At 44.0% G+C, this 26691-nt stretch overlaps 1 protein-coding gene across 3 annotated transcripts in view; it reads right to left on the reverse strand.

Moving 5' to 3' along the window:
• The window catches only part of plcb1 (phospholipase C beta 1), a 1109102-nt gene extending 1086276 nt beyond the window's left edge, over positions 1–22826 (reverse strand). For all 3 annotated transcript variants that reach the window (XM_070889862.1, XM_070889863.1, XM_070889865.1), the window contains exons 1-2: positions 22447–22826; positions 15921–15998 (exon numbers count right to left, since the gene is read on the reverse strand). In XM_070889862.1, the coding sequence (XP_070745963.1) occupies positions 15921–15998; positions 22447–22545 (177 nt within the window). In that variant the 5' untranslated portion in view covers positions 22546–22826. The remainder of the gene's footprint in view (positions 1–15920; positions 15999–22446) is intronic.
• Positions 22827–26691: the final 3865 nt, after the last annotated feature.

Consider the following 26691-nt stretch of genomic DNA (forward strand, 5'->3'; position numbering starts at 1 on the left):
GGCACAATTGAGGAACAGTGCAGGACTTTTAAGGAGCTCTTTCATAGTGCTCAACAAAAATATATTCCAGTGAAAAAGGGCGGTAAGAGAAGGGATAACCAGCCGTGGATAACCAAGGAAATAAAGGAGAGTATCAAATTAAAAACCAATGTGTATAATGTGGCCAAGGTTAGTGGGAAACTAGAAGACTGGGAAAATTTTAAACGACAGCAAAGAATGACTAAGAAAGCAATAAAGAAAGGAAAGATAGATTACGAAAGTAAACTTGCGCAAAACATAAAAGCAGATAGTAAAAGCTTTTAGAAACATAGAAACATAGAAAATAGGTGCAGGAGTAGGCCATTCGGCCCTTTGAGTCTGCACTGCCATTTTACCGATATATAAAACGGAAAAGAGTGACTAAAGTAAATATTTGTCCCTTAGAAGATGAGAAGTGGGATTTAATAATGGGAAATGTGGAAATGGCTGAGATCTTAAACAATTATTTTGCTTCGGTCTTCACAGTGGAAGACACAAAAACCATGCCAAAAATTGCTGGTCACGGGAATGTGGGAAGGGAGGACCTTGAGATAATCATCATCACTAGCGGGGTAGTGCTGGACAGGCTAATGGGATTCAAGGTAGACAAGTCCCTTGGTCCTGATGAAATACATCCCAGGGTATTAAAAGAAATGGCAGAAGTTATAGCAGATGCATTCGTTATAATCTACCATAATTCTCTGGACTCTGGGGAGATACCAGCGGATTGGAAAGCAGCTAATGTAATGCCTCTGTTTAAAAAAGGGAGCAGACAAAAGGCTGGTAACTATAGGCTGGTTAGTTTAACATCTGTAGTGGGGAAAATGCTTGGAGCTATCATTAAGGAAGAAATAGCGGGACATCTAGATAGGAATAGTGCAATCAAGCAGACGCAACATGGATTCATGAAGGGGAAATCATGTTTAACTAATTTACTGGAATTCTTTGAGGATATAACGAGCATGGTGGATAGAGGTGCACCGATGGATGTGGTGTATTTAGATTTCCAAAAGGCATTCGATAAGGTGCCACACAAATGGTTACTGCAGAAGATAGAGGTACGCGGAGTCAGAGGAAATGTATTAGCATGGATCGAGAATTGACTGGCTAACAGAAAGCAGAGAGTCGAGATAAATGGGTCCTTTTCGGGTTGGAAATCGGTGGTTAGTGGTGTGCCACAGGGATCGGTGCTGGGACCACAACTGTTTACAATATACATAGATGACCTGGAAGAGGGGACAAAGTGTAGTGTAACAAAATTTGCAGATGACACAAAGATTAGTGGAAAAGCGGTTTGTGTAGAGGTCACAGAGAGACTGCAAAGAGATTTAGATAGGTTAAGCGAATGGGCTAAGGTTTGGCAGATGGAATACAATGTCGGAAAATGTGAGGTCATCCACCTTGGAAAAAAACCCAGTAAAAGGGAATATTATTTGATCCTTCTGCATGAATCCCAAAAAGTTAGTTTGCAGGTGCAGCAGGTAATCAGGAAGGCGAATGGAATGTTGGCCTTCATTGCGAGAGGGATGGAGTACAAAAGCAGGGAGGTCCTGCTGCAACTGTACAGGGTATTGGTGAGGCCGCACCTGGAGTACTGTGTGCAGTTTTGGTCACCTTACTTAAGGAAGGGTATACTAGCTTTGGAAGGGGTACAGAGACAATTCACTTGGCTGATTCCGGAGATGAGGGGGTTACCTTATAATGATAGATTGAGTAGACTGGGTCTTTACTCGTTGGAGTTCAGAAAGATGAGGTGTGATCTTATAGAAACATTTAAAATAATGAAAGGGATAGACAAGATAGAGGCAGAGAGATTGTTTCCACTGGTCGGGGAAACTAGAACTAGGGGGCACAGCCTCAAAATACGGGGGAGCCAATTTAAAACCGAGTTGAGAAGGAATTTCTTCTCCCAGAGGGTTGTGAATCTGTGGAATTCTCTGGCCAAGGAAGCAGTTGAGGCTAGCTCATTGAATGTATTCAAATCACAGATAGATAGATTTTCAACCAATAAGGGAATTAAGAGTTATGGGGAGCGGGTGGGTAAGTGGAGCTGAGTCCATGGCCAGATCAGCCATGATTTTGTTGAATGGCGGAGCAGGCTCGAGGCGCTAGATGGCCTACTCCTGTTCCTAATTCTTATGTTCTTATGTTATGTTCTTATGACCAGTAGAGATGAGATTCACTCTGGGCTAATCTGCTGGAAATGCAATTTCTATTGATGAGACATAATGCCAACTATACATAGTTGAGACCTCTAAACAGGGATTCCCTTCTTTGTCTATTAAGTACCACAGTCCAGATATGCTGCTCCTTTTAGGAGCAGAAATTCTACATCCAGGAGCGAGGGGACAGGAAATTGGATGCAACCTGTTTCCACCGGCTTTCTGGCCTTCGTCACTCCCAAGAGAAATTCTGATGAGGGTAAGGCAGGCACCTCTTCCACCCAACTCTCCCACTCTATCCCAATGTCACTTTTGGGGGCATATCAGGCAGGATCCCAAACTCTTCCATAAATCCTGCCAGTTACTCCTAAATAGCTAGCAGTAAAGTGCACTTGCAAGAAGCAGGTGTACTTACCATAAAAGGTCATAGGTGGGCTCCATAATGCCGCATTGAAGAGAATATGGGGGCTTTCAGCAGCAGCAATGGTGCTTTGGACCAGTAAGGTCTTTAGTTAGACCAACCAGTTTCCTCCCTCCCCAACATGCCCCAAAGCGCCAAGTCACCACTGGAAAAGCACCAGGTTTGTGTGGGGGCCACCCGAGTAGCTCCAGTATTGGTACAGGTGCCAACCACTAAATGACCCGTCCCCGGGATTTGGGTCTGAGTCATTGAATGTCAAGGCCAGATTGGCATGTAGAGGTATTGTCCTGCTGTAATGAATGGCTCAAATTTCTACACCCATATCTCTTAAGTGCCACCAATATATTGTATATGTAGAAAGCCCAATATTACTTTCAAATAACTTTAAACTTTTTCCTAATTGTTTCCATTGCATATTTTAAGCAATGTATGAAACTGACATTACGATCAACTATGTAAGGTTCAATAGCCAAGTGCATTCTTTGTTATGTTAATATGGTCTAATGCTGAGCTTCGAGTGCATGGTCCTTTTGGAAGACTGCAATTTGGACAGACATCAATGTTTTTACAGATAGAAACTTTTGACCACAGTGATCAAATGCAATACCAGACTGAACTAAAATGCACAGCTCTATCTTCAAAAAAACTTGAAACACTCGGTGCTTCCAAGCCACATAATCAATCTGATTGCATTAGCTTCTATGAAAGGAATGCAATTATATTGCACTTTTAATGATCTCAGGACATCCCAAAGCACTTTACAGCCAATGGAGTACTTTTGAAGTGTAGTCAGCGTTGTAATGCAGCCAATTTGCGCACAACAAGTTCCCACAAACAGCAATGAGATAATGACCAGATAATCTGGGTTTTTTTTTCTCAATGATGTTGGTTGAGGGTTAAATATTGTCCAGGATACCGAGGGGAGCTCCCTTGCTGTTCTTCAGATAGTGCCATGGGATCTTTTACATCCACCTGAAAGGGCAGACATCAGTCTGGGCCTCGGTTTAATGTCTCATCTGAAAGACAGCACTACCGACAATGCAGCATTCCCTCAGTACTGCACTGGAGTGGCAGCCTAGAAAATGTGGGGAAGTCTCTGGAGTGGGGTTTGAACCCGCAACCTTCTGACTCAGAGGCGAGGGTGCCACACATTGAGTAAAGGCTGGCACCTGGTTAGTCTAATTAATTAAACTTGTACTCTGAAAAAATATAACTCAAATGCATGCATTTCCCAACAGTTTCTGGGACAGTTTTATTAGATATTTATCCTCAATTTTCCATTCTTTGGAATACAACTTTCAGCATGTCACGTTGGATGCTCATCAACAGAGCGATCTCCAATTGTTTTAGTGAGTAACACAGTGGAAGTTTCTCCACAATGTGGGGCAGCTGCATAGTTCTCCGAATTGTGGGGCATGGTGGCAACAATGAAACAACTGCAAGTATGTAATTTTGAAGTGTGCAATTTGTTTAAAAGTTGTGGTTTACAACTTTGTGCTTGTGGCTGCAGACCTTCCCAGGGCCAGAATGAAATAACAACTCCAGCACTCATTCCCATTCGGTGTCAACTGTGGCTCTCACCTCTGAATCAGCGGGTCGTGGGTTCAAGACCAGCTCCAGAGACTTGAGCACAAAGCATGTACTGACACTTCAGTGCAGTGCTGAGGGAGCGCTGAACTGTCGGAGGTGCCGTCTTTCAGATGAGATGTTAAACCGAGGCCCAGTCTGCCTACTCAGGTGGATGTAAAAGATCCCATTGCAATATTCGAAGAATAGCAGTGGAGTTCTACCCGGTGTCCTGGCCAATATTTATCCCTCCAGCAACATCGCTAAAACAGATTATCTGGTCATTATCACATTGCTGTTTGTGGGAGCTTGCTGTGCGTAAATTGGCTTCCTACGCTGCAACAGTGACTACACTTCAAAAGCACCTCACTGGCTGTAAGGCGGTTTGGGATGTCCTGAGGTTGTGAAAAGTGATATATGAATGCAAGTTCTTTCTTTCTAATGTTTTCCTGGTGACAGGAAGTGAAACCACCCCAAGTGCTGGTGTCCTGCATTTGGAGCCATGTCAGCTGCCGCGTTTGTTATGTGGAAGTGACAGCTTGCCATCCGCGTTACTTTCATACTTTCAATCAGGTACCTGACTGAGGATTATATTCGTGGAATACCAACAAAAAGAAAACACTTCCCTGGGTCTTATTTGTGGGTCAAATGAATGCCTCTGTAAATTCAGACTGCCAATGACTGATGCTTGGGTGTTACGTTTTGGGCGCATGAATTAGTGAAGCCTTAGTACAAGTGCTTATGTTGTGTGAACCATAGCAAGCGGGTATTGAAACATGTACATGTCACTTCTGGTGCTGAGCGCCACTAATTTGCTCTGTTCTCCAGTGGCTAAACATTTTCTTCCATACCAATTGCAGTTCCAGTATCTGGCAACAAATGAAAGAATAATGCGCACACTACTAAGTTGATGTATATGCTTCAATACGCATTTATTCACAATCAATACATAACTACAAACGGAGTTGTATTGCCGCAACAGATGCTAAAGTAAACAGGTGATGTGAACTGCAAATAAATTGCTTTCATAATACGTTAAGACCGATGATAGAGACGCCTGCTCCTTGCATGAGTCACATGCAACCAGCAAATGCACTTGCTATTCGAAACAGGTTTTGGAAAACCAGTGTGCCACTTTTACTGCATCTTATTTGAAGCTACTACTGATAAGGTGGATTACTTCAACTAAAAAATCTTGTCAGGTAACGCTCCTGTGAAGTGCCTTGGTACATTTTGCTACATTAAAGGCGCTATATAAAAACAAGTTGTTGTTGTTGTAAATATAGTTTACAAGGAAACTATCATCAGGATGAAATGCCCACTTGATCGGCACCTCATCCACCACCTCAAACATTCACTCCCTCCAGCACTAGCATACCGTGGCTGCAGTGTGTACCATCTACATGATGAACTGCAGCAACTCGCCAAGGCTTCTTCGGCAGAACCTCCCAAACCCGTGACCTCTATCACCTAGAAGGTCAAGGGCAGCAGGTGCATGGGAATACCGTCACCTCCAGGTTCCCCTCCATGTAACACACCATCCTGACTTGGATTTCCATCACCGTTTCTTCGTTACTGGTGGGTCAAAATTCTGGAACTCCCTGCCTAACAGCACTGTGGGAGTACCTTCACCACAGGGACTGCAGCGGTTCAAGAAGGAATGCCATCACCACCTTCTCATGGGTAATTCGGGATGGGCAATAAATGCTGGCCTTGCCAGTGATGCCCGCATCCCATGAACAAAAAAAAAATTAAAGGCGATTTATTTTTATGTTGCAATGAATTTCAACAGAAATATGTAAACGGCCCAGGGAAACAGACACTACAGCTTGAACACATTGTTGCACCTTGAACCAGAGGTGTAAAACATTCTCACTGACTGTTACTTCTTACACAACAAGCCCCCTAACAAATGGTGTCAACATCTCACCCTTTTACTATTTGGACTACTTACTCATTTAACCAAAGAAGCCTTCTTGTGTCTTTCATGAAATGTTTGTCAACAATGATACTTCAAAAAATCAAAGAACGAGAAGTAGCTTGAACTTTCTACTTTTGGATGCAGGGGAGGATATTTGCAGCCATATTTTGTGGGTTTTAATTTAAATAATGCTGAATACAACACCAGAGGAACAGTTTTGTTGGAGTTACTGAGTTTGACCATGCAAGAGACCCTACTTTAACAGATGCAGCTCAAGTGACAAGCACGCTCTGAATTAACAGCTGTATTTAAATTCAGCTCATGTGCTATCAGGCTCACCAATTCCTGCAAAACATTTTCCCAATGACTTCACTGCTCTGCATTTCAATACAAATACTTGAAAATGAGCAAAGATAGGCGGGAATAGCGAAAAGGACCATGATTAATAGTAAATCGGATATCTTATTATTAAGAGACACAGAAAATTACATTTTGTAACTGTGATTATTTTTCTTCTCTTAAAAGAGCTGCAGATGGTGACACTACTTCTTTGACAAGATGTACTCATGCCAGGCCACAATGTAGTATGTTAATAAACTTATGACATTATGATAATTCATCCCCTGCTGGCTCAGCTAATTATTTCATATGGGTGGCTTCTTTGCATATTTTTGGCAGTTGCTTCTGTGATGAGTACATAAACTACCCATGAAGGTAAATGATATACCAGGGAATCTCCTGTGGCACAATACAGAGTACACTGGAGAATACGGTCTCTCTCATACCGATCTCTCTCAGCTTTATGTTGCTGTTTTTCTGTTTTTTCCTCTTTTCCTTCTGTATCTATTTTACAGGTCAGCCATGGCTCAGTGCGTAGCACTCTCACCTCTGAGTCAGAAGGTTGTGGGTTCAAGTGCCACTCCAGGGACTTATGCAAATGAAATCTAGGCTGACACCCCAGTGCAGTACTGAGGGAGTGCTGCACTGTCGGAGGTGCCGTCTTTCGGATGAGGCGTTTCTTTCTTTCCCTTTTGCTTCTCTCTCTCCAGTTCTTGTTGCTTTCCTCCTTATCCTATCTTCTTGTGCTTCTCTCTCACTCTTTCGTTTTCATTATTTCTTCCTTCCTTTTGTGGTGTGGCATGGCTTGGTGGAGTGTGCAGGCCCCAATAGCTGCAGGCAGTATTTTCCAGTGAGGGTTGCAGGGAAAAGCAGCTCCCTTCCCATTTCCTCCCCCATCATTAATGCTTTCCCTATCCTTTCATTTCTATCAAGTTCTCTACCCCTTCATCTTCCCACTATCCCCTCCCCTTCCTACCAACCCAACTCCCATCGTTACCCCTATTAACTCCCATCACTACTCATAACTCCTATCCTTTGAACTATCTGGCTCCATCCTCTCCTTCCCTTCATTCCACTTCTACTCACCACACCCTCAACCCCCATTAATCCCATTCATGTCTCACAAGGACAATCTGCTTTGTCCCCACCCACCCCCATCCATTTCTCTCAAAGATGCACTGTTTGCTATTAACATTCAATTTTTTTTTTAAAGGAATCAAATTAGGATGAGGAAAAACATTCTGGCCTTAAAAACTGAACTGCTCAAAGCAGATTTGGATGCAACTAGTGCGGCCAGGTGGGTGGATATTTGGGCTGGACCCTTTTACATTAGTCTCCACTTTATATGGCCAGCACCGGAGACCCTTGGGGCATAGAGCTGTGGTTCTAGTGCCTGCTCGCTTTGAACGGATGACCAAAGAAAGGAGGCAGGACTGAACAAATGACATGACCTGCCAGAATACCCACCAGTTCTACCTCTCGTCCCCTTTTAAGATGCTCCTTAAAACCTTTGACCAAGCTTTTCATCACATGTCCTAAGTTCTCCTTATGAGTCTCAATGTCAGTTTTATTTTGATAATCAGTGCTGTGAAGCATCTTGGGATATTTTATTACATCAAAAGCACTATATCAATCTAAGTTGGTGTTCCCAATGTGGTCCAGTTGACAGTTTGTTCCAATTAAATAGGTTAGATGGACCAGGGGGCCACAATATTAAGTTGTATAAAGCTAAATCTAGGTTCAATGTTAGGAGGTGGTTCTTTTTGCAGAGAATATTGGATCTCTGGAACAAGCTGCCATCTCGTGCGGTGAATGCCAATTTTCTGAATACCTTCAAGCGAGAGCTGGACTGGTTTCTGGTTGGGGCAGACATCACCTTACAGAAGGTAGGTACTTCAGGGAATTCAGAGCCAGAGTGATCTCCTGGACTAGTTTCGATCACCTAGATGGGTCGGAGAGGAATTTCCCAGATTTTTTTTTCTCCAAATTGTCCCGGGTTTTTAATCTGGTATTTCACCTCTCCCAGGAACTCACATGGTTTCGGTGGGATGGTGCGTGTAAATATTGTGATACAAAAGATAACGCAATTGTGTGTGTTTCGCATGTACTGAGTGTCTGCAGGTACTTCTCACTCCAGAGGTTCTTTGGTCGGACCTGCCAGCACTGGGGCAGAGGCTGCCAAGCACTTCAAATCACCTCCCTAAGATATTGAGGAGAGATTACATAAACTGGGCATGTATTCCCTGGAATACAAAATGTTAAGGGGTGATATGATTGGGGTTTCTGGGATTTTGCAAGGAATTGATAGGGTAGATAGAAACTTTTTCCGCGAGTGAGGGAGTCTCGGACAAGGGGACATAAACTTAAAATCAGAGCCATGCCATTCAGGAGAGAAGTTAGGAAACACTGCATGCAAAGGGTGGTAGAAGTGTGGAACTCTCACCCACAGAAAGCAGTAGCTGCTAGCTCAAATAATAACTCTAAATCTGAGGTCAATAGATTTTTGTTAGACAAGGGTATAAAAGGATATGGAGCCAAGGCGGGTGGATGGAGTTGGGATACAGATCAGCCATGATCTCATTGAATGACAGAACAGGCTCGTTGTGCTGAATGGCCTTCCCCTGTTCCTGTGTTTTTGTGTTCCCCTCCCTTGCGGATGCCCAGCTGCACAAATAGTGACATGAGCAACTGTGAATTTGATCCTGAGTGCTTAACACCAGGAATTCCAAGTGTCAGGTGTGCAAGTGCCCAGCATAGGGGAGGTGCTGCTCGACCATTGTTATGGCAGTGGAGCAGGGTCCAAGATTTCCAGTCCTCCTGTCAGTCTTTTTCTTTTTCTCTCTCTTACTCGACACGCACAGGTTTAAATCCTTACTCTAGGTATAGAAATTACAGTTACTACAACAACATATATTTACAGTTACTGAGAAAAATGGCAGTCAGAAATTGTTCTAACAAAGTATTTGGAATGATTTGTAGGAACTTGGTGTGTAATCACAGGGAGGTGTAAAATATCAACTATTGTGTGCCTTTAACACTGAAATAAACCGAGCACCTACAGGAGTAGCATGTACAGCAGGTACTTATAAATCCATGCACCAGCGCAGCATTCAGTCACCTGAGGAAGAGAGTGTTCGAAGACCAGGACCTCAAATCTGGTACCAAGCTTATGGTCTACAGTGCTGTAGTGATCCCCGCCCTCCTATATGGCTCAGAGATATGGACTATATATATAGCAGGCACCTCAAAGCACTGGAGAAATACCACCAGCGTTGCCTTCAAGGACACCCTCAAATCCTCCTTGATAAAGTGCAACATCCCCACCGACACTTGGGAATCCCTGGATAAAGATCGCCCTAAGTAGAGGAAAAACATCTGGGAGTGCGCTGAGCACCTCGAGTCTCGTCACCGAGAGCATGCAGAAAACAAACGCAGGCAGTGGAAGGAGCGTGCGGCAAACCAGACTCCCCACCCACCCTTTTGATTTCGAAGGACTGCATACGAATGAATGAATGAATGAGATACTTATTATGAGTACCTCATTGAAATGCTCACCCCACATATTGAATTTAATATAAAATAGACAGACAAAAAGCAATTATTTTGATTGGTTCCAAAGGTATAAATTTCTCAAATTGGAACTTATGAAAATTTGACTGTTGAATCATTATATTTTTACTTTCACAGATCTGCCTCAATTACATTCACAATGAAAGAAAAATATATAGCGCCTTTTATGACTTCAGGACGTCGCAAAGTGCATTGCAGCCATTGAACTACTTTTTGAAGTGTAGTCGCTTGTAATGTAGGAATGGTGCACTGACAGAACACTCCGGCAACATATATAACCTGATCAGACAAGTATGGTACAGAGTATCTGAATACAAATCATGTGCCATTCTGTTCTCCACATTCTAGTCAATTGTTTTTATATTTATCTCAAGACGACTTAGCTTTTCAGATTTCTGCAGTAAAATTCTGTATTCCACTTCAAGCGATTAAGTAGTGATTATCTTGATTATGAGGTGGGGGGGAAGGGGAGTGGTGCCCGGGTGGGCAAACAAAGTCCCTTTACACTCCAGATGACTCCAATATGTCATGGCTGGTGATGGAACATTGGAACCAAGACAAGGGATAAAGAGGCACTGGAGAAGGTTCAAAAAAGATTTACTAGAATGATACCAGAATTGAGTTATACCGATCAGGAAAGACTGAACAGGTTGGGACTCATTTCTCTAGAAAAAAGACAGGGGTGTCCTGATAGAGGTCTTCAAGACTCTAAAAGGATTTGATAGGGTAGATGTAAAGAATATGTTTCCACTTGTGAGGAGATCAGAACTAAGGGCCGTAAATATATGACAGTCAATGATAAATCCATTAGGGAATTCAGGAGAAACTTCTTTACCCAGAGAGCGGTAAGAATGTGGAACTCACTACCATTAGGAATTGTTGAGATGAATAACATCGATGCTTTTAACGGGAAGCTTAGAAAAGCACATGCGAGAGTAAAGAACAGAAGGATAAGTTGATGGGGAGATGAAGAGGGGTGGGAGGGGACTCTTGTGGAGCATAAACACCGGCATGGACCTGTTGGGCTGAACAGACTGTTTCCGTGCTGTAAATACAGCCCAGCCAACTTAACTCTATTTTACTTTTATTTTTTTGCTGATTTGTCTTCTTTGAATGTTATGGACCTCGAGCTTACAAAGGGCTGTCCTTAGTGTTTGTAATGGACAAATCTTAAAGCAGGACATCAAATCTGTTTGTATCTCAAGTTTCAGGGTACCTACAAATTAATGGGAATGTTGATTTAGATATATATTTCTCTCACGAGGCTCCAGGCCACACATCGAAGCAGTCCACAATGACAAAAACCTTGGACACTCCTGAACTGATAGGTAGAGTGAGACTAATTGGACAAGCAGAGAGAAGCTTACCAGTGCTCTACGCTGGTAAGCTGCACAGTTTTTGCTGGGTAAATTCCAGCATTACCTCTGTCCACCCTAGGCACTTGCCAACTGCAACAAAGCTCATTGGACTTGTGTAAGTGAGGTACACCTATAGGAGAGACTGCATGTTCTATGTAAGGCAAACAGAAATGCGGGTGTACTTTTACTTCAGGTTGGTTTGAAGCCTCTTAAGCATACTGATGGGTCTCCACACATGCCAAAAACCCAGTTTACCAACTGCACCCCACAGCAGGTAACTGATCAATCCGCGATCAACTGCTGATGTGATTGACGGCACTGGCTGTCAGTCATGGAGACAATATTCACAACATACCTGGCTCGCACCGTGCTGTGTCTTTGAGGATTTATCTGACAGTTTCCAACATTTTCTTCAGAAGTAATTGCTGGACTCTTCGGTCATCAGGAAATTGCCAAGTGAATAATCTCCAGAACCAATGGAACTGAATAACAGGCACTGCGTATAGCGGGCGGTATCAGTCTATGGAACTGAATAACAGGCGCTGTGTATAACGGGCGGTATCAGTATATGGAACTGAATAACAGGCACTGTGTATAACGGGCGGTATCAGTATATGGAACTGAATAACAGGCGCTGTGTATAACGGGCGGTATCAGTATATGGAACTGAATAACAGGCGCTGTGTATAACGGGCGGTATCAGTATATGGAACTGAATAACAGGCGCTGTGTATAACGGGCGGTATCAGTCTATGGAACTGAATAACAGGCGCTGTGTATAACGGGCGGTATCAGTATATGAAACTGAATAACAGGCGCTGCGTATAACAGGCGGTATGGGTATATGGAACTGAATATCAGACGCTGTGTATAATGGGTGCTTTCGGTATATGGAACTGAATAACAGGCGCATCGTATAACGGGCGGTATGGGTATATGGAACTGAATATCAGGCGCTGCATATAACGGGCGGTATCAGTATATGGAACTGAATAACAGGCGCTGTGTATAACGGGCGGTATCGGTATATGGAACTGAATATCAGGTGCTGCGTATAACGGGCGGTATCGGTATATGGAACTGAATAACAGGCGCTGTGTATAACGGGCGGTATTGGTATATGGAACAGAATATCAGACGCTGTGTATAACGGGCGGTATCGGTATATGGAACTGAATATCAGACGCTGTGTATAATGGGCGCTTTCGGTATATGGAACTGAATAACAGGCGCATCGTATAACGGGCGGTATGGGTATATGGAACTGAATATCAGGCGCTGCGTATAACGGGCGGTATCGGTATATGGAACTGAATAACAGGCGCTGTGTATAACGGGCGGTATCGGTATATGGAACTGAATATCAGGTGCTGCGTATAACGGGCAGTATCGGTATAGGGAACTGAATAACAGGCGCTGTGTATAACGGGCGGTATCGGTATATGGAACAGAATATCTGGTGTTGCGTATAACGGGCGGTATCGGTATATGGAACAGAATATCTGGTGCTGCGTATAACGGGCGGTATCAGTATATGGAACTGAATAAAAGGCGCTGTGAATAACGGGCGGTATCGGTATATGGAACTGAATAAAAGGCGCTGTGAACAACGGGCGGTATCGGTATATGGAACTGAATAAATGCGCTGTGAATAACGGGCGGTATCGGTATATGGAACTGAATAAAAGGCGCTGTGAATAATGGGCGGTATCGGTATATGGAACTGAATATCAGGTGCTGCGTATAACGGGCGGTATCGGTATATGGAACTGAATATCAGGCGCTGTGTATAATAGGCGGTATCGGTATATGGAACTGAATAAAAGGCGCTGTGAACAACGGCCGGTATCGGTATATGGAACTGAATAAAAGGCGCTGTGAATAACGGGCGGTATCGGTATATGGAACTGAATAAAAGGCGCTGTGAATAACGGGCGGTATCGGTATATGGAACTGAATATCAGGTGCTGCGTATAACGGGCGGTATCGGTATATGGAACTGAATATCAGGTGCTGCGTATAACGGGCGGTATCGGTATATGGAACTGAATATCAGGCGCTGCGTGTAATGGGTGGCCGATCTGATACTGCTCGCTTGCCGTTTCTCGGCCAATGTTCCTGTATCAAAATCAGGGGGGGGGGGGAGAAATTCCCCAGCGCCCCGAATGGGGATGGGAACCGGCTCGGGGCGGGACTTTCTGCGCCCGGTGCGGAAGTCCTGCCCCCCGGTCGCGAAATTGCAGTTACCATCCCTCACAGGAAGTGGGCAATACAGGGGCACGATCGGCAGTGCTACTTGGCTGCTCTGCGTAGTGCTGACACATTTCAATGGGCATCCCCTTCGGCTAAAGGGGAGGGTCGCTGCACACTCAGCTGGGCCTCTGATGGCCTCCGCTTGGCCACCGGGGTGGCGTGGTGCTGAAGCCGCAGCCCGGCACCCAAAATGGAGTGCTGGGCTGCACGATGGTGGCCCGGATCACGTCAGAGAAGTAAAGAAGGGGCCAACCGGTGAGTTGGTCAAACAGGTCGGATGGCAGAACGGGGCACTCCCGACCTCCCTTTTAACTTCCGCCCCACGAGCGGATGTCGGCCCGGTTTGCGACTCATGAGGCTGGCGCTGACATCGCTCGTGGTAGCCTCGCGGGGCGCTGGCCAATGTTCACCACGGGGCGCTAAGGGATCACTGCGCATGGTGATGATGTCATCGTCGGTTGCATGGTGGCCTGGGACGCTATGGTCGGGGTGCAACGTGAGCGTGGCAGCCTCCGCTAACTCCCGTGCAATGTCTTGGGAGCTGGTAGTGCCCCTCCGCCCCCCCCCCAGGGGAAAACTGTTTCGCGCCCCATTAGTACCCCTCGGAGGCACTAACAGATCTCGCTAAACAGGGCAGTTTCGACTCCCGGGACGTTGTGTTGTTATATCTCACGCCACAAGAATTCTGTGAAGTTGAAGAAAAGTAAGGTACTTTACCATATTAAAATTGTCAGCAATTGACCATAAGCTCGCTGCTGATACTGATGACATAATTGAAAGCAATGTATACTGTACATCACTGCACTTCGACCACACATTAAACTAATACAGAGACTCATCACTTGCAAGTCTGCTGGTTGATCCCATAGAAATTTGTGACAACCAAATAATCGATTTGTTGCTGTCAAATAATAATTTACTTTCATAAAAACAGAAAACACAGCATATCACCAATCATCTGCAAGAGAAAGGCCATCAACATTTTGGGCTATAATTTGCTGAGCAAACGACTTTGCATTTCAGTCAAAATTCATTTTTTCTTCAGATTTTCATCATTCATGGTTCTTCTTTTTATCTTAACTATTTATTTATGTTGGTTTCTCAGAGTTAAACGGAATCTCTCTATCAGTGGAAGTAAACAGAAACAATGCAGTAACGGTGGTGCATGAGGCATTGGGCTGTAAGCCAGGTGGAAACTGAAATTGTTCATTTATCAATTAATTCTTTGATGAGAGTTTTGCACGACAACCGTGTTGCACATACAACCCAAAATACTTTTCAATGTTTTTGTAGTCCTTCAGCTAAATGAACGCTTTGATTCGCAGCCTGAGGACATCCCTATGTCTTGGCTCGAGCCTCCCAAGAGACAAAATAGTTTTGTCTGCAACAGCGGGAATTTGTGAATATAAAAATAGAAACAGCAAAACATAATTTGCATTTCGCAGAGCTCTCAAATTAGTTTAAAGCTTTGCATGTGGAATTAATTGCATTAAGGTTACATATCTCTGTTTTCAAAAGTTGTCATAATCAAGATTTATGCTTGTTCTTTAAACTACTGCTAAAAGATTCTTTTTCACAAAAAGGCCTGGAAAAGGCATTTTTTAGGAATAAAACACAAATGCTGGAGATTAGAAATAATGAGAAAAAAATGCTGAAAATGCACAGTTCGTCAGCAACTGAATGAGGTAAAATAGGCTGTCGTATGGAGTGTAACCCTTCATCAGATCTCAGTTAACCTTGGAAACATTAACCTATCCTTTCAGAGAACGAACGAACAAACAATATACTGCACATTTCCAGCATTTTCTCTTCTGAATTTGAAACAAAAAGTACGATTTCTCTCGGCCAACTACAACATGGCTCAAAGCAATCAAAACAGTTGTAAACTTGTGTCATTTCAGCTGTTTTTATTTTGCCTCCACATTCTTCAACAGCCAGATCACTTCTATTTTAGTCCTTCAAATTGTACAGAGCTCGGGACTGTCAGAATATTTCTGGAGACAATCAAAGCTGCTTCAGCACAATATTTAAACAGACTTTCAAATGTGATGAAAATGAAAGTGTCATTAATCTTGCCATTTGTTGTGGAAAAATAGATGTTTAGCAAATATTGAGTTGTTAACCAGTAATGGTAAAAAAAACCTCTGATCCTTGAGACTCAAAATCTATACATGTTTTAGAACAAGAAGTCTGCAGTCTGATGCCATAACGGAAATCATTTGAGAATATAACTTGCCACAAGTCCAAAAGCTAATGAGGTGTTGCTTACCTGCAAAAAGTTCTTGTCAATAAAGTGGGTTTAATATTCTCACCTTGTTTTGATCTGTCCAGTAAAGGAACAATCCCTGTGGATCCACTTTCAAGGTAACGGGAGTTACAGTTGTGGAGTCCTAGCAACAGGAAAAACAGTCAATATAAAGTTCTCATAGCACTTGCCATGACCACTTAATCTTTAAAGGTGTTAATGAATAACGCTAATAGCCTCTGGGTGGAAATTTCTAACGGCACGTCACATGAACATTCACACGTACACTTCTTGTACTTGTAACGCTCCTGTGAGAGGGCCTTGGGACGTTTTACTATGTTAAAGGCATTACATAAAAGCAAGTTGTATTTTTCTTTTAGGCATACAATGCTGAGCAGCATTCACATTGTTAATGCCTCTGTGTGACTAGAGTATTATGAATGCAATTCATTTAGGTGTCAGTGACGCTAAGCTACTTAAAAGTCTTTAATATCAATTCAGTAAATAGCAAGTGTTAATTACAGCTGATTTTCAATGAATGACGATTATTGGTTATTAGCTTCGGCTTTATGTTAGCAGTAAGAATTTATGCCTGAGTGACTGCACGTGCAGCTTGGGCAGCTTTCATGTTGCTGGGGCTTGTTAAGAGAGTATTACAAACCTGAACCTGTTGATGGGCTCAATCTCACCAGGTCAAACAAACTTACATTTGCATTTATATAGCACCTTTCATCACCTCCGGACTTCTCAAAGCACTTTACAGCCAATGAAATACTTTTGTAATGTAGGAAACACAGCAGCCAAACTTGCACACAGCAAGCTCCCTATGTGATAATCCGTTTCTGTGATGTTGATTGAAGGATGAATATTGGCCAGGACACCGAGGATAGCTCCCCTGCTCTTCTTCGAAATTGACGTCAACCTGAGAGAGCAGATGGGGCCTCGGATTAACGTCGCATCCGAAAGGCAGCACCTCGGACAGTGCGGCACTCCCTCAGTACTCCACTGGAGTATCAGCCTAGGTTTTTGTGCTCAAGTCTCTGAAGTGGGACCGTAACTCACATCCTTCTAACTCAGAGGCATGCGTGCTACCCACTGAGCCATGACTACCACTACACTTCGTAGTAACGTTTGCAACCATGAATGTGCAGAAGGAGCAGCAAAAAATTTGATTTTGGAAGGAGAGAAAAAAACTGACCTGTGACACTCTAAATGAGAATTAGTATTTTGTGCTGATGATGCAAAAAAAATCCACTTAACGCTGCTGTGGCCATTTGAATTGCATCCGCTACAGATATTTAAAAAATGACCAGGCTTGTACTCAAAGCTCACAGTCATTCCTCTCCAATATCCGTACCGGATTTGTTGGTTCAGATGCCTACACAACAGAATACACGGTGTAAATGCAATGGTGAAAGCATTATTGCACATCAGATTTCAGAATCTCTGAAACACACCACACAAATTGCATCGCCCCGATTCAAGGTAAAACAACACTGCTGATCTTGCAGCCGCTTTGTGACCTGTGTGGAGCCGGTGGTTGCACATTAAATTGGGGGACAATCATTGAACCAAATCGGTGCAGTCGATATAATTTCCCAAAATGATATTAAATACATTAGTAACACAGATACATTAATAATGTGAATGCTGCTCAGCGTTGTGCATTTAAAAGAAAACACAACTTGTGTTTATATAATGCCTTTAACATAGAAATTCACCTCATCAGTTCAGCACAACACACACACACACAGTCAGACCGATATACACTGACCAATAGACACACACACAGACCAATTAACACAGATCGATAGACACACACACATACACACACACAGACGAATAGACACCCACACACACTGACTGATAGACACACACACACAAACTGATAGACATACACACACACACACACCAATCGACACCCACACGCTCTGACTGATAGACATACACACACAGACCTATAGACATACACACACAGACACACACACACACACATACACACAAACCAATAGATACACACACACATTGACTGATAGACACACACACACACACCGATAGGTACACACACAGACCGAGTATAGAAATAGGAGAATAGAGCAGATGAATGTATGGCCGGAGAGATGGTGCAGAAGAGGCTTCAGATTCCTGGGGCATTGAGACCGGTACTGGGGGAGGTGGGACCTGTACAGGCCAGACGGTTTGCACCTCAAAAGGGCTGGAACCAGTATTCTCGCGGTAAGGTTTGCTAGTGCTGTTGGGGAGGGTTGAAATTAATTTGGCAGGGGAATGGGCAACAGGATGTAACATTAGAAAGGGGAAATATAGTACTCATGGGATTGAGAGAGGCAGTGAGCACAAAAGTTAAAACATGTAAGGTATTAGGTGGGGTCCAACTAAGAGAGAATACAGGATGGTCTAAGATGGTTTACAGTGTGTGAATGTGAATGCACAAAGCGTAGTAAACACGGTAAGTGAGGCATAAATAGCCACATGGGAATATGATGTTGTGGCAATAACTGAGACTTGGCTCAAAGAGCAGGATTGGGTATTAAATATTCCTGGTTATAAGGTGTTCGGGAAAGATAGGGAAGGTAAGATAGGAGGTGGTGTGGCAGTATTGGTTAAGGAGAATGTTACAGTGCTGGAGAGGGAGGATATCCTGGAGGAGTCAAGGACAGAATCTATATGGCTAGCGTTAAGAAATAATAGAGGTGCCATTACACTAATAGCTGTACTCTATAGACCATCAAATAACAGGAAAGATATGGAGGAGCAAGTTTGCAGAGAAATTACAGGGAGGTGCAAGAACTATAGAGTATTAATAATGGGGACTTCATAATATAGACTGGGATCATAATAGTGTTCAGGGCAGAGAAGGCAAAGAATTTCTGAAGTGTGATCAGGAGAACTTTATTGATCAGTATGTTTCCGGCCCAACGAGGGAGGAGGCATTGCTGGATCTGGTTCTGGGGAATGAGTCGGTCAAGTGGAGCAAGTGTCAGTCGGTGAACATTTAGGGAACAGTGATCATAGTATCACAAGATTTAGATTAGCTGTGGAAAAGGACAGGGAGCAATCTAGAGTAAAAATGTTTAACTGGGGGAAGGCCAATTTCAGTGGGATGAGAACGGATGTGGCCCGGGTAAAAAGGAATCAAAGATTGGCAGGCAAAATCGTAGTGGAACAATGGGCTGCCTTCACAGAGGAAATAGTTCAGGTACAGTTGAGGTACAATCCCACTCGGGGGAAAGTTAGGGAAACTAAAGTCACGAATGACGAAACAGATAGAGAATATGATGAAGCAGAAAAAGAGTATGACGGATGTCAGGTTACAAATACATCTGAGAATCAGGCTATATACAGAAAGGTCAGGGGAGAGGTGAAAAAGAAAATAAGAGGGGCAAAGAGAGGGTATAACAATAGAATGGCAGCTAACATAAAAGGTAATCCAAAAGTCTTATTTTGGCATATAAATAGTAAACGAGTAGTAAGAGGAGAGGTGGGGCCGATTTGGGACCAAAAAGGAGACCTACGCATGGAGGCAGAGACTGTGGCTGAAGTTCTAAATGAGTACTTTGCATTTGTCTTCCCCAAGGAAGAGGATGCTGCCATAGACATTGTGAAGGAGGAGGTGGTGGGGACACTTGATCAGATAAAAATTGATGATGAAGAGGTATTAGAAAGGCTGGCTGTACTTAAAGTAGAAAAATCAGCAGGAGCGGATGGGATGCATCCCAGGATGCTGAGGGAATTGAGGGCGGAAATCGTGGAGGGACTGGCCATAATATTCCAATCCGCCATAGATACTGGGGTGGTACCCAAGGACTGGAGAATTGCAAATGTTACACCATTGTTCAAAAAAGGTATAAAGACAAACCCCAGCAACTATAGGCCAGTCAGTTTAACCTCGGTAGTGAGGAAGCTTTTAGAAACAGTGATCAGGGACAAAATTAACAGTCACTTGGATAGGGGTGGATTAATTATAGAAAACCAGCACAGATTTGTTAAAGGCAAGTCATGTTTAACCAACTTGTTCGAGTTTTTTGATGAGGTAACAGAGAGGGTTGATGAGGGCAATGCATTTGACGTAGTGCACATGGATTTCCAAAAGGTCGTCAACAAAGTGCCACATAATAGGCTTGCCAGCAAAATTGAAGCTCATGGAATAAAAGGGACAGAGGCAGCATGGATACAAATTGGCTAAGTTGACAGGAAACAGAGAGTAGCGGTGAAAGGTTGTTTTTCGGACTGCAGGATGCTATATAGTGGTGTTCCCCAGGGGTCGGTACTAGGACCACTGCATTTCTTAAGATATATTAATGATTTAGACATGGGTGTACAGGGCACAATATCAAAATTTGCAGATGACCCAAAACTTGGAAGTATAATGAACAGTCAGGAGGAGAATGATAGATTTCAGGAAGGCATAAACAGGCTGGTGAAATAGGCGGACAAATGGCAGATTAAATTTAACGCAGAAAATTGTGAAGTGATGCATTTTGGTAGAAAGAATGAGGAGAGGACATAAAAACTAAATGGTACAATTCGAAAGGGGGTGCACGAACAGAGAGACCTGGGGTATGTGTGCATAAATTGTTGAAGGTGGCAGGGCAGGTTGAGAAAGCAGGCTTACGGGATCCTAGGCTTCATAAATAGAGGTATAGAGTACAGAAGTGTGGAAATTATGATGAATCTGTATAAAACACTGGTTTGACCCCACCTGGAGTATTGTATCCAATTCTGGGCACCAGACTTTCGGAAGTATGTGAAGGCCTTAGAGAAGGTGCAGAAAAGATGTACGAGAATGATTGCAGGAAAGAGAGACTTCAGTTACGTGGATAGCTTAGAAAAGCTGGGATTGTTCTCCTTGGAGCAGAGAAGATTCAGAGGAGATTTGATAGAGGTATTCAAAATCATGAGAGAGTAGATAGAGAGAAACTGTTTCCATTGGCAGAATGGTCGAGAACCAGAGGACACAGATTTAAGGTGATTGGTAAAACAATCAAAGGTGATGTAAGAAAAAACTTTTTTACACAGCGAGTGGTTAAGATCTGGAATGCACTGCCTGAAAGGGTGGTAGTTACACACATACATAGACCGATAGACACACACACACACACACACACACACACACACACACACAGACCAGACCAATAGACACAAACACACACACACACAGACCGATAGACACATATACCCACACGGACCATTAGAGACACAGACACACACACACATACACACAGACTGATAGAAACACACACAAAGACCGACAGACACACACACAAAGACCGACAGACACACACACACACACACACAAAGACCGACAGACACACACACACACATGGACTGACAAGACAGACAGACACACACACACAGACCGACAGACACACACAGACACAGGCCAATAGACACACACACACAGACCGACAGACACACACACAGACACAGACCGACAGACTTACAAACACACACACTGATCGACAGACACACAGACACAGACCGGCAGACACAATCACACACACACAGACCGTCAGACACATACAGACACAGACCAATAGACACACACACACAGAACGACAGACACACAGACACAGACCGACAGAGACACAAACAGACACATACAGACCGATAGACACACACACACAGAACGACAGACACACACATACATGGACCAATAGACGCACACACACAGACCGACAGACATACACACACAGACCAATAGACACACACACACATACAGACACAGACCAATAGACACACGCACACAGGTGCACACACACAGACCGACAGACATACACACACAGACCAATAGACACACACACACAGACCGACAGACATACACACACAGACCAATAGACACACACAGACACACACACAGACCGATAGAAACACATACACATACAGACCTACAGATACACACCGGCTCAAATACAACATGCAGCCAGTAGCATGTTTCCAGCTAGAGATCTGTTCACCGCACGTTTGCTGAAAAGGACAATAAACAAAGCTTCCAAAATGTTACACTCGCACACATACATAAACGACACGAGTTGCATCGCGGCAAATCAGTGCTAAACGACAAACCGAGATCATTGCTCCCCACAAGTGCAAAACAAGACATTAAAGTAGAGAGAGCGAAGAGATTTGGATTGAGGGCGGAGAGAGAGAGAGAGAAATGGAGACATTGAGCACTCCGAGGGGTTGAGGCCAATGCGTTCAGACTATTGCTGACATGGGACCACTGGTCTATTTTTAACACGGCTCTCCTCCTCCTCATCCTCCGTCCTCACAGCGGCCAGTGAGAGTTGCGGAGAGAGCGCTTTCCGCTCGCACCCTTTGGCCGGGCCGAGCCGTGCCGGGTGCCCGAGCCCAGCTCGCTGCCTCTCAGTCGGCAGCCACCGCTGCAGCGGCACCCAATGCATAGAAAGAGGAAACACAAATACATAGATTATTTAAAAAAGGGAGCTACTCTGTAATATTTACATCCAGATTGAACGCCGAGCTGAAATAACAAAAGCAGCCACATTGTAATAAAGCGTCAGTTTCATCTTCGGGGGAATCTGTTTGAAGCTGATCTCAGTGTCAATACTCACATCATCCCATTTCATAAATTTGCTGCCTTTCTTTAAGTTCTCAGGCACGCAGACAGGTTTGAGCTGAAGAGCGTGGACCCCAGGCTGTGCCCCAGCCATTGAGATACATTTAAAGTTCCTCAAGGTAATAAAATAAAACACTCAAAATAATAATAATGTTGACTCAGATATCAGTCTCTTTTTTTAACCCCCCTTCTTTTCTCCCACCCCACCAAACTGAAGCAGTATCACACAAACACACACACACCAAAATAAAAAGAAACAGCCCAGTGCTGCTGGGATGGTCGAGTGAGTCTCACGCTGTCTCCTCAATAGTCCTGGGAGATGAACCCAGTCACTGAGGGAGGATAAGCGCTGAAAGCTGCACCGAAACCCCTGAGACGCCACAAGCAAAAGAGAGCAACATTATTAAAAGCCACTGATTGACTGGCTCTCTGTTCGGCACAGCTCTCTCTCTCGCTCTCACACACACATAGTGCACACATGTATACAGTGCACAGCGACTCCTACCGTACAGCCAGTATCACAACCAATCGCATCCCAGGCTCAATGCAGGAGGACGGCTGCTCCCACAACGTCTTGAACTTGTTGGGATTTTATACACATACAGAGAGAGGGAGACGTACACACATCGCTCTGTATTTAACCCTCGAAATATATATGTGGCGGCCACCTATCATAACTCGGTGATTTATCATCAAGATGAAAGTAAATATAAACAGTGGCGTCCAGAAGTTACACTGGCCAGACTTCTTTTTCTTTAAAGCGTCGATCCTATTGTGTGTATCTCAAGTATTGGACACGTCCAGTGATTTAGAAGCCGATTTTAAAAAAATGAACAGAATATCACGAGTTATGAATGGTGGCAAGGTGTTTGTGTTCCGTGATACACTGCTGTACTGTGATGAGGGAGATCCCTGAGATTAGTGTCAAGGCAGGCTGGATGGTGTGCAAATTGTGGAGCGCCAGAACATAGAAACATAGAAAGTAGGTGCAGGAAAAGGCCATTCAGCCCTTCGAGCCTGCACCAGCATTCAATATGATCATGCCTGATCATGCAACTTCAGTACCCCATTCCTGCTTTCTCTACATACCCCTTGATCCCTTTAGCCGTAAGGGCCACATCTAACTCCCTTTTGAATATATCTAATGAACTGGCCTCAACAACTTTCTGTGGTAGAGAATTCCACAGATTCACAATTCTCTGAATGAAGAAATTTCTCCTTATCTCGGTCCTAAATGGTTTACCCTTTATCCTTAGACTGTGACCCCTGGTTCTAGACTTCCCCAACATCGGGAACATTCTTCCTGCATCTAACCTGTCCAATCCCATCAGAATTTTATATGTTTCTATGAGATCCCCTCTCATTCTTCTAAATTCCAGTGAATATAAGCCTAGTCGATTCTAACATTCAGGACCAAGTTTTAAGAAGAAATTATCTATTAGATCCCCCTTAACTTTCTCTGTTCCAATGAAAAATAATGCAGTTTTTCCCATTGAGGAGATTTCAGTGCAGCAGCAGCCCTGTGTTATGGCACTTTGAGCATTCAGAGGAGAACAACATTCAGACCGGCAACAAGACCTCAGCTGTGAATGGAGTGCGCAGCAGAAGGCTTGGAAGCTGCCAGCCACTGCAAGGATGTCTGCATGGGTTCAATTCTGTGCACCAGGCCCCGCACATGCAGGATGGGGACTCCTCCACACTTGTCGCCATGTTGCCAAAGCTGCTGGGTACATCACTCAACTGCTCCAAAGTCTATCGTGCTCTGGCTGCATTTTCCTTTTGAAAGCAATGCCATGGAGATCTGGGTCCACTGTCTGTGTATCTGCTGGAGGGGGTACTCTACTCCTTCAATGAAGGGTTTCCTCTTCTCCTCCTGCTCCTCTTTGCCTCTGCTCTCCTGCGCTCAGTAACTCTGCCTCAGTGCTCTGCTCATACTCCCTATCTATATCCCCCAAGGTGGAAGTAATTGAGTGACGGCATGCCAAGTCTTGGAAATGTGGCAAAGTGCTTCCTGGAAGTTATGTGGAGGGTACAGCATCTGCTTGATGTGCAGTTCCGATTCAGGCATAAAGAGGGACAATAGATTGGATACTGCTAATGTGGTCCCCATATTCAAAAAGGGTGGCAAACGAACACAAGCAACTACAGACCTATTAGACCTATTTAAATCATAGAATCATACAAAGAGACCATTTAACCTGTCAGGCCTGTGCTGGCTCAATGAAAGAGTAGTTGTGCTTAGTCCCAGATCCCTTTTTTAATGAGGGAGAAAGGGATAGACTGAGTAATTACCAGTCAATAAGCCAGTCAAGCTAACATCAATGGTGAGAAAATTATTGGAAAAAATCCTGAGGGCAGGATAAATATTCACTCAGAAAGACATGGATTAATCAAGGACAGTCAGCATGGCTTTTGTTAAGGGAAGGTCGTGTCTGACTAACTTGATTAAATTCTACGAGGAGGTAACCAGGAGGGTCGATGAGGGCATTGCATATGATGTAGTGTATATGGATTTTAGCAAAGCTTTTGATAAGGTCCCACATGGCAGTCTAGTCATGAAAGTAAAAGTGCATGGGATCGCGGGCAAAGTGGCAAGTTGAATCCAAAATTGGCTCAGAGGTGGGAAGCAAAGGGTAATGGTTGATGGGTGTTTTTGTGACTGGAAGGCTGCATCCAGTGGGGTTCTGCAGGGCTCAGTGCTGGGTCCCTTGCTTCTTGTGATATATATCAATGACTTGGACTTGAATGTTGTTGGTATGATTAAGAAGTTTGCAGATGACACTAAAATCAGCTGTGTGGTTGATAATGAAGAAGAAAGTTGCGGATTGCAGGAAGATATCAATCAACTGATCAGGTGGGCGGAATAGTGGCAAATGGAATTCAATCCAGATAAGTGTGAGGTAATGCATTTGGGGAGGTCTAACAAGGCAAGGGAATACACATTAAATGGTACAACATTGAAAAGTGTAGAGGAAAAAAGGGACCTTGGAGTGCAGGTCTACAGAGCCCTAAAGGTAGCAGGCCAGGTAGATACGGTGGTTAAGAAGGCATATGGAATACTTGCCTTTATTAGTCGAGGCATGGAATACAAGAGCAAGGAGGTTATGCTTGAACTGCATAAACCACTGGTTAGGCCGCAGCTGGAGTATTGTGTGCAATTCTGGTCACCACGTTACAAGAAATATATGATTGCACTGGAAAGGGTGCAAAGGTGATTTAAAAGAATGTTGTCTGGACTGGAGAACTTTGGCTATGAGGAAAGATTGGAGATGCTGGGTCTGTTTTCTTTGGAACAGCTGAGGGAAGACCTGATTGAGGTGTTTAAAATTATGAAGGGCCTGGATAGAATGGATAGGATGGACCTGTTTCCCTTGGCAGAGGGATCAACAACCAAGGGACATAGATTTAAAGTAATTGGGGGGCGGTTTAGAGGAGATATGAGGGAAAATTTCTTCATCCAGAGGGTAGTGGGGGTCTGGAACTCACTGCCATAAAGGGTGGTAGAGACAGAAACCCTCCCCACATTTAAAAATACTTGGATGTGCACTTAACGTGCCGTAACCTACAGGGCTACGGACCAAGAGCTGGAAAGTGGGATTAGGCTGGATAGCTCTTTGTCGGCCGGCGCGGACACGATGGGCCAAAATGGCCTCCTTCTGTGCTGTAAATTTCTATGATTCTATGATCTCCGCCATTTGTCCGTAACCCAGTGAGTTCCTCATATCTCTAAGTTTGCAGATGACACTAAGCTGGGTGGCGGTGTGAGCTGTGAGGAGGACGTTAAGAGGCTGCAGGGTGACTTGGACAGGTTAGGTAAGTAGGCAAATGCATGGCAGATGCAGCATAATGTGGATAAATGTGAGTTTATCCACTTTGGTGGCAAAAACACGAAGGCAGAATATTATCTGAATGGTGGCAGATTAGGAAAAGGGGAGATGCAACGAGACCTGGGTGTCATGGTACATCAGTCATTGAAAGTTGGCATGCAGGGACAGCAGGCGGTGAAGAAGGCAAATGGTATGTTGGCCTTCATAGCTAGGGGATTTGAGTATAGGAGCAGAGAGGTCTTCCTGCAGTTGTACAGAGCCTTAGTGAGGCCTCACCTGGAATATTGTGTTCAGTTTTGGTCTCCTAGTCTGAGGAAAGATGTTCTTGCTATTGAGGGAGTGCAGCGAAGGTTCACCAGACTGATTCCCGGGATGGCAGGACTGACATATGAGGAGAGACTGGATCGACTGGG

This window comes from Pristiophorus japonicus, chromosome 9 (genome assembly GCF_044704955.1).
Source record: "Pristiophorus japonicus isolate sPriJap1 chromosome 9, sPriJap1.hap1, whole genome shotgun sequence".
In the NCBI taxonomy this organism is placed as follows: Eukaryota; Metazoa; Chordata; class Chondrichthyes; family Pristiophoridae; genus Pristiophorus; species Pristiophorus japonicus.